At 38.7% G+C, this 13,101-nt stretch overlaps 2 protein-coding genes across 2 annotated transcripts; one reads left to right on the top strand and one right to left on the bottom strand.

Moving 5' to 3' along the window:
* The first annotated feature begins 1,266 nt into the window (after positions 1-1,266).
* Positions 1,267-2,265, top strand: LOC112638610. Its single transcript, XM_025410650.1, has one exon. The coding sequence runs from the start codon at positions 1,267-1,269 to the stop codon at positions 2,263-2,265; it is 999 nt and encodes a 332-aa protein (XP_025266435.1).
* Positions 2,266-9,867: 7,602 nt separating this feature from the next.
* LOC112638609 (putative nuclease HARBI1) lies at positions 9,868-12,585 on the bottom strand. The gene is made up of 3 exons (XM_025410649.1): positions 12,521-12,585; positions 10,447-10,590; positions 9,868-10,144 (listed from the first exon to the last, which is right to left on the bottom strand). Exons 1-3 carry the CDS (start codon positions 12,583-12,585, stop codon positions 9,868-9,870), a joined length of 486 nt encoding a protein of 161 aa, XP_025266434.1.
* Positions 12,586-13,101: the final 516 nt, after the last annotated feature.

Raw genomic sequence — 13,101 nt, 5'->3', positions numbered from 1 at the left:
TATTAGAGAAGTATAATATTTATTTTTTTATTTAGAAGTATATGTACTGTTTCTACACAGACTGTGATTTTATTTTGTTTTTGGAATTAAAATAATACTAAGACTGTGCTGTTTTCATATGTAAAACATTTTATTAATGTTGTATTTCATACATGATAAATAAATACATATTTTTATATAATAGAAAATTTTTTATTATAAAAATCATTTATAAATATAAATATTATAATTATTTCTTTTATTTATTTACTTTATTTTTTTTTATAATTTCAATTTTATAATTATAAAATAATTTGCGATATATTCACGTATAATAACGTTACAATTCATTATTTTGTAGATGATATACTATGGCATTCCGTTTGTTAATGCCTTCTTCTCGCAATATTTCAGATGCGTTTCCTATTTCATGTTGTGTAGGTTCATTTGTGTACACAATAATTGGAATGTCTATCTGATCATTGCGCATTAAACATATATTACGTAAAATACAACATGCGCACACATATTTTGGTATTAAATCGGTTCTTTGCATTGGCAGTTTATCTAATAGACTTCGGAACCGTCTTTTCAGCAAACCAATTGATCGCTCTATCATCATCCTTGCTTGAGATAAGTGGGTACTATACGTTATTTGTGCTTGCGTCAAATGTCCATTGTCCTTAAATGGCACCATTATATGTTTCTGAATGCTGTATGCAGCATCGCTTAATATGTGACTGTTTTCGGGAAAATTTACGTCAGTACACATGTTTTCAAAACCAGAAAGTCTAAAAATTCTCATATCGTGTACTGATCCCACTTGTCCTACATATACGTGAGTAAATTTCAGTTCATGATCACATATTATCTGGAAAGAACGAATAACATTATAGTTTATTTAAAAAATTTTTATTTATAAAATTTTAATAAATATCTTAGTATCGTTAGTCGAATAATCAAAGGATTATTGAAAAAATGTAGTCGACCAAACTAGCCAGAAATTTAGTTTATTATTACGACGTTTCGACCATATGATTGTGGTTCTTATCAAGTACATACTGCAAAGATTATAAATTGATAAATTAATTGACAGTTTCAATATATAACACGCTCAACGAATTAAAATGTAACAATGTTAGTATACCGAAGCCATAAATCAAGAGACCGGCATAGACGATGCTCTTATAAATTGCACAAATCACATTTAAAAAAAAAAAATCCTTTGATTATTTGACTAGCGATATTAAGATATTTATTAATTTTAATTCGCTCCTGGATCTAATTATGGAGTTAAATCGCACCGAAAACTTTTTCCAACACGTTTCTCAACGATTTGATGACAACTGCACCACACTGTTAAAATCATGGATTAAATGCAAAAAGAAGATCCACATTTTGAAACAACAATTGACTTTTCTGATTCGTTGCCGAAGATACGATTTGATTCCTACACACATCACTAATATAAAAATTGACGTCGTGTTTCGTAGCAATTGTGTTAAACGCAAGTTCGATAATTTTAAAAAAGCAAATCAGTATAAATTATTGAACTTCGAGATTGAAGATCAAAACATAAATTTGAATTATCTACAAAGCAAAGTTGAAAACATTGAAAAATGTCTCTTTCAATGGTTACCGCATGATTTGGTGAAAGAATTTTTTGTACTTAATAAACAGAGACTCACATCCTTTGATTTCAGTGTAAAAAACAACTTGATCAAGAAGTTCAATAATTTGAAATTAAAATACAACACTTGTAGCCAGCCTTTTTCAAACATTGATAAGTCTAAGTGGTTTGTGAACCTAAGCAGCAAAAACATACCGGACACGGTCTCTGATTTGTTGAGCCTCGGTGACAGTTTTGCATTGCCTATTGTACAGGATCACAATAATGATCGTACCAATTACGTTCTGGATGTCGTCAAAAATTTTGAAGAAAAGAGCAATATTTTACCCACGGATTCCATTGAAACAACCAGGATTTCCGTGGCAAACATTCTCCAAAGGTTCCTCTCCACCAAAACACATATTAATTATGGTGAGAGATACATCCTTAACTCCTTTAATGCTTCTAAGAGATTTTTACGCGAGAATAACGATATTATGGTCACGAGAGCTGACAAGGGTCAGATTACCGTGGCTATGGATAAAAAAGATTATTTTAACAATATGGACATGCTGCTGGGGGACCAAATCACTTACAAAGAATTGAAAAGGGACCCTTTGAACAAATTAACTAACAATCAATGGGTCAATGGGTTAGTCATGGAATCAATGGGTTAGTCAAATCTTGGTTCACTAATAATTTGATAACTGAAATGACTTATAAGCATTTAAATTGCACGAACGGTAATTTACCGCGTTGTTATGGTCTGTCGAAGATCCATAAGGACGGTTTTCCGTTGAGAGTTATTGTATCAGCTCTGGGAAGCCCGGTATATAACATCTCGAGATACATCCACAACATCTTATATAAATCAATAAAGAAACCAAATTCTTACGTCAAAGATGGTTGGTCCTTCGCTGATAATATAAAGAACACGGTTATCAATGAAGAGAATGTCATGGTTTCTCTGGATGTAACGTCTCTATTTACAAATGTTCCCAAGGAGCTAGTTATTAACGCCATAAGAAGGCGTTGGGATGACATTTCGAAAAATACGAAATTTAACTTATTGCAATTTTTGTTTGCTGTACAGACGATTTTAGATTCAACCTGCTTTTTATTTAACGGACGTTTTTATGAACAGATCTTCGGCAGTCCTATGGGTTCTCCATTGTCACCTATCCTGGCTGATATGGTGATGGACGACTTGGAGACACATTGCTTAGACTCATTAAGTTTTACGGTACCTACGTATTATAGATTTGTAGACGATGTTTTTGCAATAGTACCACATGAAAGAATTAACGAAATTTTAAGAAGCTTTAATAACTATCACAAACGCTTGAAATTTACATATGAAATTGAAGCTGATTCATCGATTAGTTTTTTGAATGTCAAAGTTATTCGGTCCGGGAATACTCTGATTACTAACTGGTTTAGGAAACCGACATGGTCAGGGAGGTACATTAATTATCATTCTAACCACCCGTTAAAATATAAAATCAACACTATATATAATTTAGTTGACCATGCTATTCTATTATCTAACGACTGCTTCTGGCAAGAAAATATCAAATTAGTATTTGACATTTTAATCAGTAATTGTTTTTCTGAACATATAATACACAGACACATTCAAAAAAGAGTTAATTTTTTAAATAATCGTGATCTTAATGATACAGTTAACGTGAATCTTGCTGGTTCTGACAAGACTCAATTTATTTCAATACCATATGTGGAGAATTCGAGTCATGATTTGTATCGCCTTCTGAAAAATAGCGGTTTTAACGTCGTCTACAAAATAACTAAAAAACTAAATAATTTAATTAGACTTGGTAATAATAATTTACAGAATAACGATAAGACAGATGTTGTATATAAATTAAATTGTAAAGATTGCAATTTATCATGCATCGGGCAAACAAAAAGACATTTACGTACGCGATTAAAAGAACATTGCAACAATATAAAGTTACATGAATCTAATCATTCGGTTATTAGCAAACATAGATCAGAATCTAAATATGATTTTGACTGGTCGAAACCTAATATTCTGCATAACGAAAAATATGTTCGAAAGAGAGAAATTGCTGAGATGTTTTTCATCAAAAAATTTAATAATAATTTAATCAACCTACAGAAAGACACAGATAATTTAAATAATATTGTTACGCCCGCGGCGAGGACTTCGACTATTATCGAAGACGCGCGCGGAGAGAACGGCCGCTCGCGAGTCGCGCGAAATAAACGAACACTCTTTTAATAGCGAACAAGGAACTTTACTGAGCACAACACAACACAGAACAACGTATTCGTACAATTACAAAAAGTCGCGGCGCGATACAGAAAGCGCGTCCGCTCAGCTAGACAGCTGGCTCGGAACTCAGCTGACGGTCGCCGTTTATAAACATTCTTCTTGACGACGAGACAGAAAACGATCTTCCTCCGAACATCACGGGTGACCAATTATTAACCCGCAGGGAAGGAACACGGGGACGTAACACTACCCCCCTCCTCCCCTTCAAGGTTGTCGTCCCGACAATCAGAAATAGGGGGGGGGGAACATCCAACGCTGTCCTAAAACTGTGCCTTGATGTCGACTCTAGGACTCCGCTATTTTGGATCCAAATGTACATCCGCACACGTCGACTCCAGGGTACCGACGAGTCTCCTTGCTCTCCCTAGACTGCTGTCACAGGTTACCGAGCAACTTCGTCATTCTGGTCCCAATCGACTAACAGCCAAATGTCGACTCCAGGGCTCCGACGAACCATCCTGCCCTACCCCGGGCTGTTGCCTCAGGTTACCGAGCGATCCGCCGTTTCGAACCCAATCGACCTTCGATGTTCGTTCTGCTACATCCTGGTTTCCCTGGGAGCTTTTCGGATAAGGGGGGGGGTAACTTCCGTGGACCCTCCGTTCCTTAAGAACTCCCCAAATCCCCGCCTCGGCATTTGCCCCAAGACCACACGGGAAAACCACGGATCAAAAACCGTGGGTAAGGCGGTCTTCAAAAAAAAAAACGAAGAATCAGATGACGACGATAAGAAATTCTCTCTCCTAAGCGGAACCTTCTTCAAATCAAAGGTCCTGAAAAAGAAAACAAAGATTACGCAGCAACTACCTTTTATTCCTATTTCGTAGAAACCCCCCTCACCTCCTTCAAATTTCCTAACTGATAGACATTTCCGGGCTCCAATCTACTAACTATTCTAGTCTCTTTCTAGAAAAAGAGCTATCCTATCCGCATGTACAACTTTTTTCCTATGTCTAGGAGTCTTTTGGATGCAGTAAACTACGTCGTTAAGTTTTTTAATAATTAAATAAGGACCTTCCCAATTGCTTTGCAATTTCTGAGCCCTCCTCTTACTTCTCTTAGGATTATATAACCAGACTCTCTCTCCCTCCTGAAAAAGAACAGTTCTAACCTTTTGATCATATCTTACTTTCATTCGCGAAGACTTCAAGACCATGCGTTCCCTAACACAAGAATGAATTTCCTCTAATTTTTCTTTCAAACTTTCCACAAAATTTTCCGGAGGCAACCTTTCTTCATCAAATTTAGGAGTTCCTCGAAACAAGTCCACTGGCAGCCTAAGCTCTCGAGCAAAGTATAATTCGGCAGGAGTCACTCCAGTGGTCTCATGCTTCGATGATCTATACGCTAAGAGGAACATAGGAATCCATTCATCCCAATTTTTCTGATTCTCGGAAATGTATTTCGCCAAGTAATTGAGAATCGTCTGGTGTTGACGTTCCACCTGGCCGTCCGATTGAGGATGAAGAGCAGTAGTCCTTGTCTTTTTAATTCCAAGAAGTCGCATCAATTCTCCAAATAACTGTGACTCGAAATTCCTCCCCTGATCTGTGTGAACTTCAAGAGGCACTCCATGTCTTGAGACAAACTGATTCACAAAAACTTCAGCCACTGTTTTAGCTCTAATATTTTTGACAGGGAAGGCTTCTACCCATTTTGTAAAACAATCTACCATTACAAGAAGATACTTATTCCCTAATTTAGTTAAAGGAAGAGGCCCAAGGATATCCATTTGTACCCTTTCCAAAGGAGCTTCAACGTTGTAAATTTGTAACGGGGATTTCCCCTTTTCAAATGGACCTTTCCTGGACACGCAGATCTTGCATGTTCTGCACCATTTCTCAACGTCCTGTTTACATTTGGCCCAATAGAATCTTTTTCGGATTTTCTCTAAGGTCTTGTTGACTCCAAAATGTCCTCCGGATGGGGAATCATGCATTTCCTGTAAAACTTCCTTGATCCGATCTCGTGGAACTACCAATTGAAGGAAACTCGTTCGAAGATTTGGGGCTTCCCATTTTTTATAGAGAATTCCATTTTTTAGAATGAGAGAATCCCAGTAAAGCCAATAAATTTGAGCTGAAATATCTTTAGCAGGAACTTCCGAGTGCAATGGTCTTCTTCCTGTTTCTTTACCCTGCAAAATGAAAGATATGCTTGGATCTGTTCGCTGTGCCAGACGCCATTCTTCAAGATTTTCTTTCGCAAGCGCAATACGAGCGACCATTTCCTCTATTCCCTCTGCACTTTTCTTTTCAATTTTGGTGCAGTATCCGCATCCTAAAGTCTCACATAATCGCCTTGAAAGTCCGTCGGCATTTCCGTGAGATTGTCCCTTTCGGTAAACAACTTCGAACTCAAATTCCTGAAGCCTTTCGAGCCATCGAGCCAATTGTCCTTCTAAATTTTTAAAAGACATGAGCCATTTTAACGATATATGATCCGTACGAATTATAAATTTCCTTCCTAAAAGATAGTGACGAAAAAATTTTAAAGAATCCATAATCGCTAACAATTCTCTTCTAGTCACACAATAATTTCGTTCAGTCTTGCTAAGTACTTTACTAAAATACCCAATCACTTTCTCTTCTCCCTTTTGCCTTTGGGATAACACTGCACCGATTCCGATGTTGGACGCGTCAGTATCTAGAATGAACTCATCCTTCCCTTTTGGAAAAGCTAATATCGGAGAAGTTGATAACATCGTTTTTAATAATTCAAAAGCATCCTGGCATTCCTTTCCCCAAACGAATTTAACTAGATTTTCTGTTAATACGTAAAGGGGCTTCGCCAAAGAAGAGAACCCCTTCACGAATTTACGATAGTAAGAACAAAAACCGAGAAAACTTCGTAACTGTTTTTTTGTGTGGGGGATCGGCCAATCTCTCACGGCAATAATCTTTTCGGGATCCGTAGTGACGCCTTCTTCCGAAATAATATGTCCCAAATATTTTATATTTCTTTGAAAGAAAACACATTTTTCAGGATTCATTTTTAAATTAGCTTCCTTCAATCGCGAGAATACCAAATTTAAATTCTCCAACATTTCATCGAAAGTTTTTCCGAAAATAATTATGTCATCCAGATATACTAAACATTTTTCCGATAAGAGACCGTGTAAAACCTTTTCTATTAATCGTTCAAAAGTCGCGGGAGCATTACATAGACCAAACGGCATTACGGTAAATTGCCAAAGACCTCTGCCGATAGAGAAGACCGTTTTTTCCCTGTCCTCGGGACGGATTTTAAGTTGCCAATAACCGCTCTTTAAATCTAATGAGGAAAACCAAGAGTTACCTGAGAGTTGGTCTAAAATATCGTCAATTCTAGGAAGAGGGTATGAATCCTTTACCGTCACATCGTTTAACTTCCGATAGTCGACGCAAAATCTTATACCGCCGTCCTTCTTTTTTACCATAACGGCTGGAGAAATCCATGGACTTTGTGACTCCTCTATGACTCCTTGTTCCTTCATATCCTCAATAATTTTATCCACTTCCTTCCTTAAATGAATAGGAATTCGACGAGGTGCCTGTTTTATGGGGAGAGAGTCTTTTAAGTTAATGGCATGCTTTAAAACACTACAATTGCCAGCCGTAATATTTTCAGAAAACACATCGGAGAAATCATTTAAAAAGTTAGCAAAAATTTCCTTTTCCACACCCTTCAGATTCAAAGAACTATTTTCAAAAAGATTTTCCAAAATAGGTGGAATTTTATAAGAATTTTCGATTCGAGAACAATTAAAAGTTTTATTTTCTTTGGACTTAAATTCGTTGAATTCGAAATCAAAAATATTTTGCAAATTAATTTTCTTAAGAAAATCTATCCCTAAAATACAATCATCGCTTGTAGCAGCAACAAACATAGGACACAAAATTGAATGTCTTCCAATCTCCACCTTTACTTCAACTTGAAATTCAACGGAAACTTTTTCTCCTGTCGGATATCTCAAATTGCAATTTTCAACTCTAACCTTTTTAATATCCTTGTCTACCAATTCTTTTTTTAGTATAGAAACATCGGAGCCCGTGTCTACTTTTAAAGAACAATCTTTACCATTTATTCTGCTATTGTAACAAAAATTATTTTGACCAATCTTAGCAACATCAAAATCAATAAAATAATTCGCTATCGGGGCCTTTTGGGAGAAAGTTGAGCTACCCCCGCGAAGCTCAACTAAACCGCGTTTCCCTTCTCTACAGGGCATTCTGCCCGGAAATGCCCCGTCTTCCCGCACGTCCAGCATCCCCTACTTTTCGCGGAAAAATTATTCCCCCGCCTTTCCTCTTTCAAAGGAACTCTCTTTCCATGCTCCGTTCGTGCGTTGTTCTTTTCGCTGCTCCCGGCTTTCTTTTCAAAATCCCCCCGCGCGCCGTTCCTCTCCGCCCTCTGAAAACTCGCGCTTTCCCTCCTTCTTTCAAAATTTTCCCCTTGTATCGTTTTCACGATTTTCGCTCTCTCAATGGCCAAATTTAAAGAGGTTATTCCGTCCAATTGGAGGGTCCTCCTCAAGAAACCGTCGTGGAGAGCGGAAATAAATTGCGCGCACGCGATCTTGTCCCTAACCGCGTAGGAACATTCGGGATATGCAAGCCGCGACAGCCTTTCTAGCTCCGCGCCAAAGGAAGCGAGATCTTCCCCGTATCTTTGTTTTCGATTTGTAAATATCGAATAATAATTTTGAGTTAGGCTTCCTTCCCCGAAGAGCAATTCTAATTTCGATGTTAATTCCGCGAAAGTGAGCCTATCGAAATTCTCAATATTTTCCAGAACGATCCGCGCTTTTCCTCGCAAACTCGCGGCTAAAGCGACAGTCTTCGCGGATTCGTCCCAATTATTCGCGCGCGCGATCAGAAGAAACTGGGAGAGGAACTCCCGCAGCGGAACTTTCCCGTCAAATGTGTCGGGTTTTAATTTTAAACCCGTTCCCGCAATATTATTAGGAGGACTTAGCTCGATTTCCTCCCGCAAAGCGATTCTCTGCTCTAGCCGTCGGAGTTCCTCGTCGCGCTGTCGCAGCAGGGCTTCAAATTGTGTGCGTTCCTGCTCCCGTTGGTCACGCAGCTCCCTGATCTCTCGGAGCGCAGTTTGCAGGACATTCTCCTCCGACGGAGCCTCCGAATTCGAGGGATGACGTGGAGTCTGCGAGCGGGTTACTCTCGGCGAATGTTGCGTCATCATCTTCCTCGTCCCTTCGTAGCTCGTTGTATCAGCCCGTTGCTCGTTTTATCCCGGACGAGCCCCCAAAATGTTACGCCCGCGGCGAGGACTTCGACTATTATCGAAGACGCGCGCGGAGAGAACGGCCGCTCGCGAGTCGCGCGAAATAAACGAACACTCTTTTAATAGCGAACAAGGAACTTTACTGAGCACAACACAACACAGAACAACGTATTCGTACAATTACAAAAAGTCGCGGCGCGATACAGAAAGCGCGTCCGCTCAGCTAGACAGCTGGCTCGGAACTCAGCTGACGGTCGCCGTTTATAAACATTCTTCTTGACGACGAGACAGAAAACGATCTTCCTCCGAACATCACGGGTGACCAATTATTAACCCGCAGGGAAGGAACACGGGGACGTAACAATATTTACGATAAAATAATAAAGATCACATAGTCCCGTCTCATAGCGTTTGTTTTTAGTCTCTTGACGATGTCTCTCACGGACACATCAATTTTTCTCTAATTTAAATCTTAATAAATAACGTTTTTTTTAATGTGATTTGTGCAATTTATAAGATCATCGTCTATGCCGGTCTCTTGATTTATGGCTTCGGTATACTAACATTGTTACATTTTAATTCGTTGAGCGTGTTATATATTGAAACTGTCAATTAATTTATCAATTTATAATCTTTGCAGTATGTACTTGATAAGGACCACAACCATATGGTCGAAACGTCGTAATAATAAACTAAATTATAAAATTTTGTAATTCTAAAATAATGGATTTAATATTTAAAAAACCTGTAATTGCATTGAATGGTAGCCCTTTCGATTTATGTAGGCTTCTGGATGCTTTTTCGGTGCAGTAATTTTTATATGTGTACCATCTATCGCTCCTATAACTTTCGGAAATTTATATTTATTTTTAACATGTGTCCAGATTTGTTCAGCTCTTTCTCTACTGGGCCATGTGATAAATGTGTTGAGATGTAAATACAATGCTTTTACAACCTTATGAACACATCTCCAAGCGGTTGCCTTACCAACGTCAAAATGATCTGCAACACACCTAGTAGAGTACATAAATGATTAAATGTCAAATCTTTGTATATTAATATATGATGGACATACAGTTCAAGTTTTAGATCTCAAACTGTTCCTAAAGTATTAATAATATTTTCTCATTTCAACTTTTAAATGAATGATTTATAAGTAAATTAAGATATAACTAAGTATACTAAAGTTAATACGCTAGGCACTATTTAATTAGGATTGGAATGTAAGATAAATTTCAGAAGACTGATGTTTTGCTACAGCATTTTAGTTCAGTGAAAATAAGCGATTACATTAATACATTTGTAAAACATGTACCTGTATGAATTTGGAGTTGCCATCATCCATATAGCCAGTAATAATATTTTTTTTGGATTAATAGTCTTTCGACCAAGACTCCCAGACTTTGACAATTGCGGAGTTAACAGTTCCAACAAAAAACAGAATGTTGATCTGCTCAAGCTATGAAACACAAAAATGTAACATGAAATTTACTGCATATAAAAAATAAGCATTATATATATATATATATATATACATATATATATATATATTTGAGGTGTATAATGCTATATATGTATATATATATACATATATATATACATATATATATTGCGACGCCGTCGCCCGCCTCAGGAACGCCGCTCCCGAGGAGGTAGCGTGCAAATTTGGCGGTGTCAGTAATTAGCGGTATCGGGATCTTAAAATGGCGGTAACGGTATCTTAAAATGGCGGTAACGTATGGTAACAGAATCTTCAACAAAAAAGGAGATAGGTTATGGGCGCCAGGCGCGGTATTTCCGCGCCACGATATCGAAACGGTAACGGCAAGCTCAGTTTATGGCAGAGGGGCAGAGTTCTTTGCGAATTATTTACCGTAAGGGGGAGAGAGCGCTAGATTATCGTTAGGAGAGAGAAATGATTAATACTCAGTTATTTGGTTCACAAATAATTACATATATTGTAAAGTTAAAGTACACACACAATTAACAGTATAATCGAATTTAATATAAGATAAATGAATTTAATATAATCGGGATAAAATCGGTAAATATATCGGTAAATGTACAAGAAAGCACACCACAGATAAACTAATGACAGAAATCAGCTAAACTTCGAAAGATAACGGTTATTATAAATTTCGGAAACAAAAGCCACGTTATAATGGCTGATGCGAAGGTCAGATACAACGATTTCTGAAAGTTTGCTTGAAATATCGATTCTGAGTCGGCAATAAACAAAAAGGAAAAACGGTATTGAAATAGTTTTAGCCTCTCAATAATTACGGTAACCGAAAACCGTGAACATTAGCGGCGAAATATCTAACAAAACTTGAGGGCGAATTACGTCCAATTTCAGCTCGCACGTCGAGACGTTCGTCTCGCTAACAAATTTCGGTATAATTATCAATTAGTTTTAGGGCGGTAATCAACGTAATTATCGGTAACCAGAGGGTACAGGAGTTTTACGATCAGACGATTATCCGCGGATGGTTTACGAACACTCCTGGAAGCGCGAGCCTCGTGCTAAATATCGATATAAATCGAACCTGAATTTTCATACAATTTTGACGGTAACTTTTACGATCAACAATAATTAACGGTAAAGAACAATAGACAACTAAGAAATGAACAGAATTCTAATCCTAAATAAACGGTATACGTATTTTATATAAGTTCGATATAACTCGAATCGAACCTTTTCTTACGGCAATTAACGATGACTTTCGACAAAGTTTTGATGAAAAAAACAGAAGCTTTCTCTAACGGTAGTTTCAAGGAGATAGACGGAAATTGTTTACCCGATGTAACGGTCGCAGCACGACCTTTCGTTTCGTTAACAATAGCACGACGTCCGCGTAACGGAAATTTCGAACAAGCGGTACGTTAAATACTTTTCGGCGGAGATTTCGCGTAGAACAATATTCTTGCAGAGCCGTTCTCTTAATTCCGGTAACACACGCTCGCGAAGAAATTACTCGCTCAAATCCCGCCTTCCGGTATGCGATATACTCGATCAAAATCGCCGCGTCACGCTCGGAGTATCGATACAAGAAAAATGTTAGCAGAAACAATACAATTCTAAACGGTACGGAAACGATACATAAGACCACGGACTGTCGGTACGAACACCCCTGAGAGGGACAATTCCGCGACCCCGGTGACAGCTGGCGTCCGATAATTACGGTACAAGTTTTCAACTTCTCGGTAATTTTTCTCTACGGTACGATAGCCGCCCGGTGACGGTATCTCGATACGATGACACCAGCTGATCCCGGAGTAATTTGTCTAGTCGGCTACCTGTGCGACGGCTTACAATTCGTGTTGGCGGCGGCTCCCTCGGGGTCGTCTCTTCCGAATAATTGGTTGCTGTGCACTCGTCACTAGCTCACCACACAGTGACGATCTTCGTCTGTGCTCGTAAGGCCCTCGAATCCCGCGCCGATCCTCCGCGCATCTTGTCGATTTCGGGGAAACGGGGTTGATTCTCCGCCCCCTCGAACGTTGCTGCTGTTGTACGGCGTTGCCCTTGCACAGGGGTCCAGTACTTGTGAACGACGGTAATTCGTGATGCCGATCCTCGGGGACGCGGCCGGCTGGCCAGGCCGTCTCCGCGTCTCCTTCCGAGGTTTCCGTTTTTCCCAGTCAGCTGCCTGGATAGTTGCCTTCATCACCGTCGTCGGAATTGGTTGCCGTTTCTTTTACAATCTGAAATAATGCAGATTCAATCTCCTATTACATTATAAAGCGCGGTGGCGCGGGATCTTACTACTTGACCTTATTACTGCGGTATCCTCGGTATCCTCGGTATCCTCGGTATCTTCGGTATCCTCGATGTCTAGCGGTAGCTTGCTTTACAACTTGTCGATCTTGCACGCACGCAAGGTAGCCGTATTCGAATCGCGGGTCTTAAAGTTCGCTAAAAAATAGGGCTAAACAATGGAATAACAACTAACGGTAGTCTCCTCTCAGG

Source organism: Camponotus floridanus, unplaced genomic scaffold (assembly GCF_003227725.1).
Source record: "Camponotus floridanus strain SB8 unplaced genomic scaffold, Cflo_v7.5 scaffold336, whole genome shotgun sequence".
Classification (NCBI taxonomy): Eukaryota; Metazoa; Arthropoda; class Insecta; order Hymenoptera; family Formicidae; genus Camponotus; species Camponotus floridanus.
The sequence above is the reverse complement of the archived record's forward strand: the minus strand, read 5'-3'. Positions and strand labels throughout refer to the sequence as shown.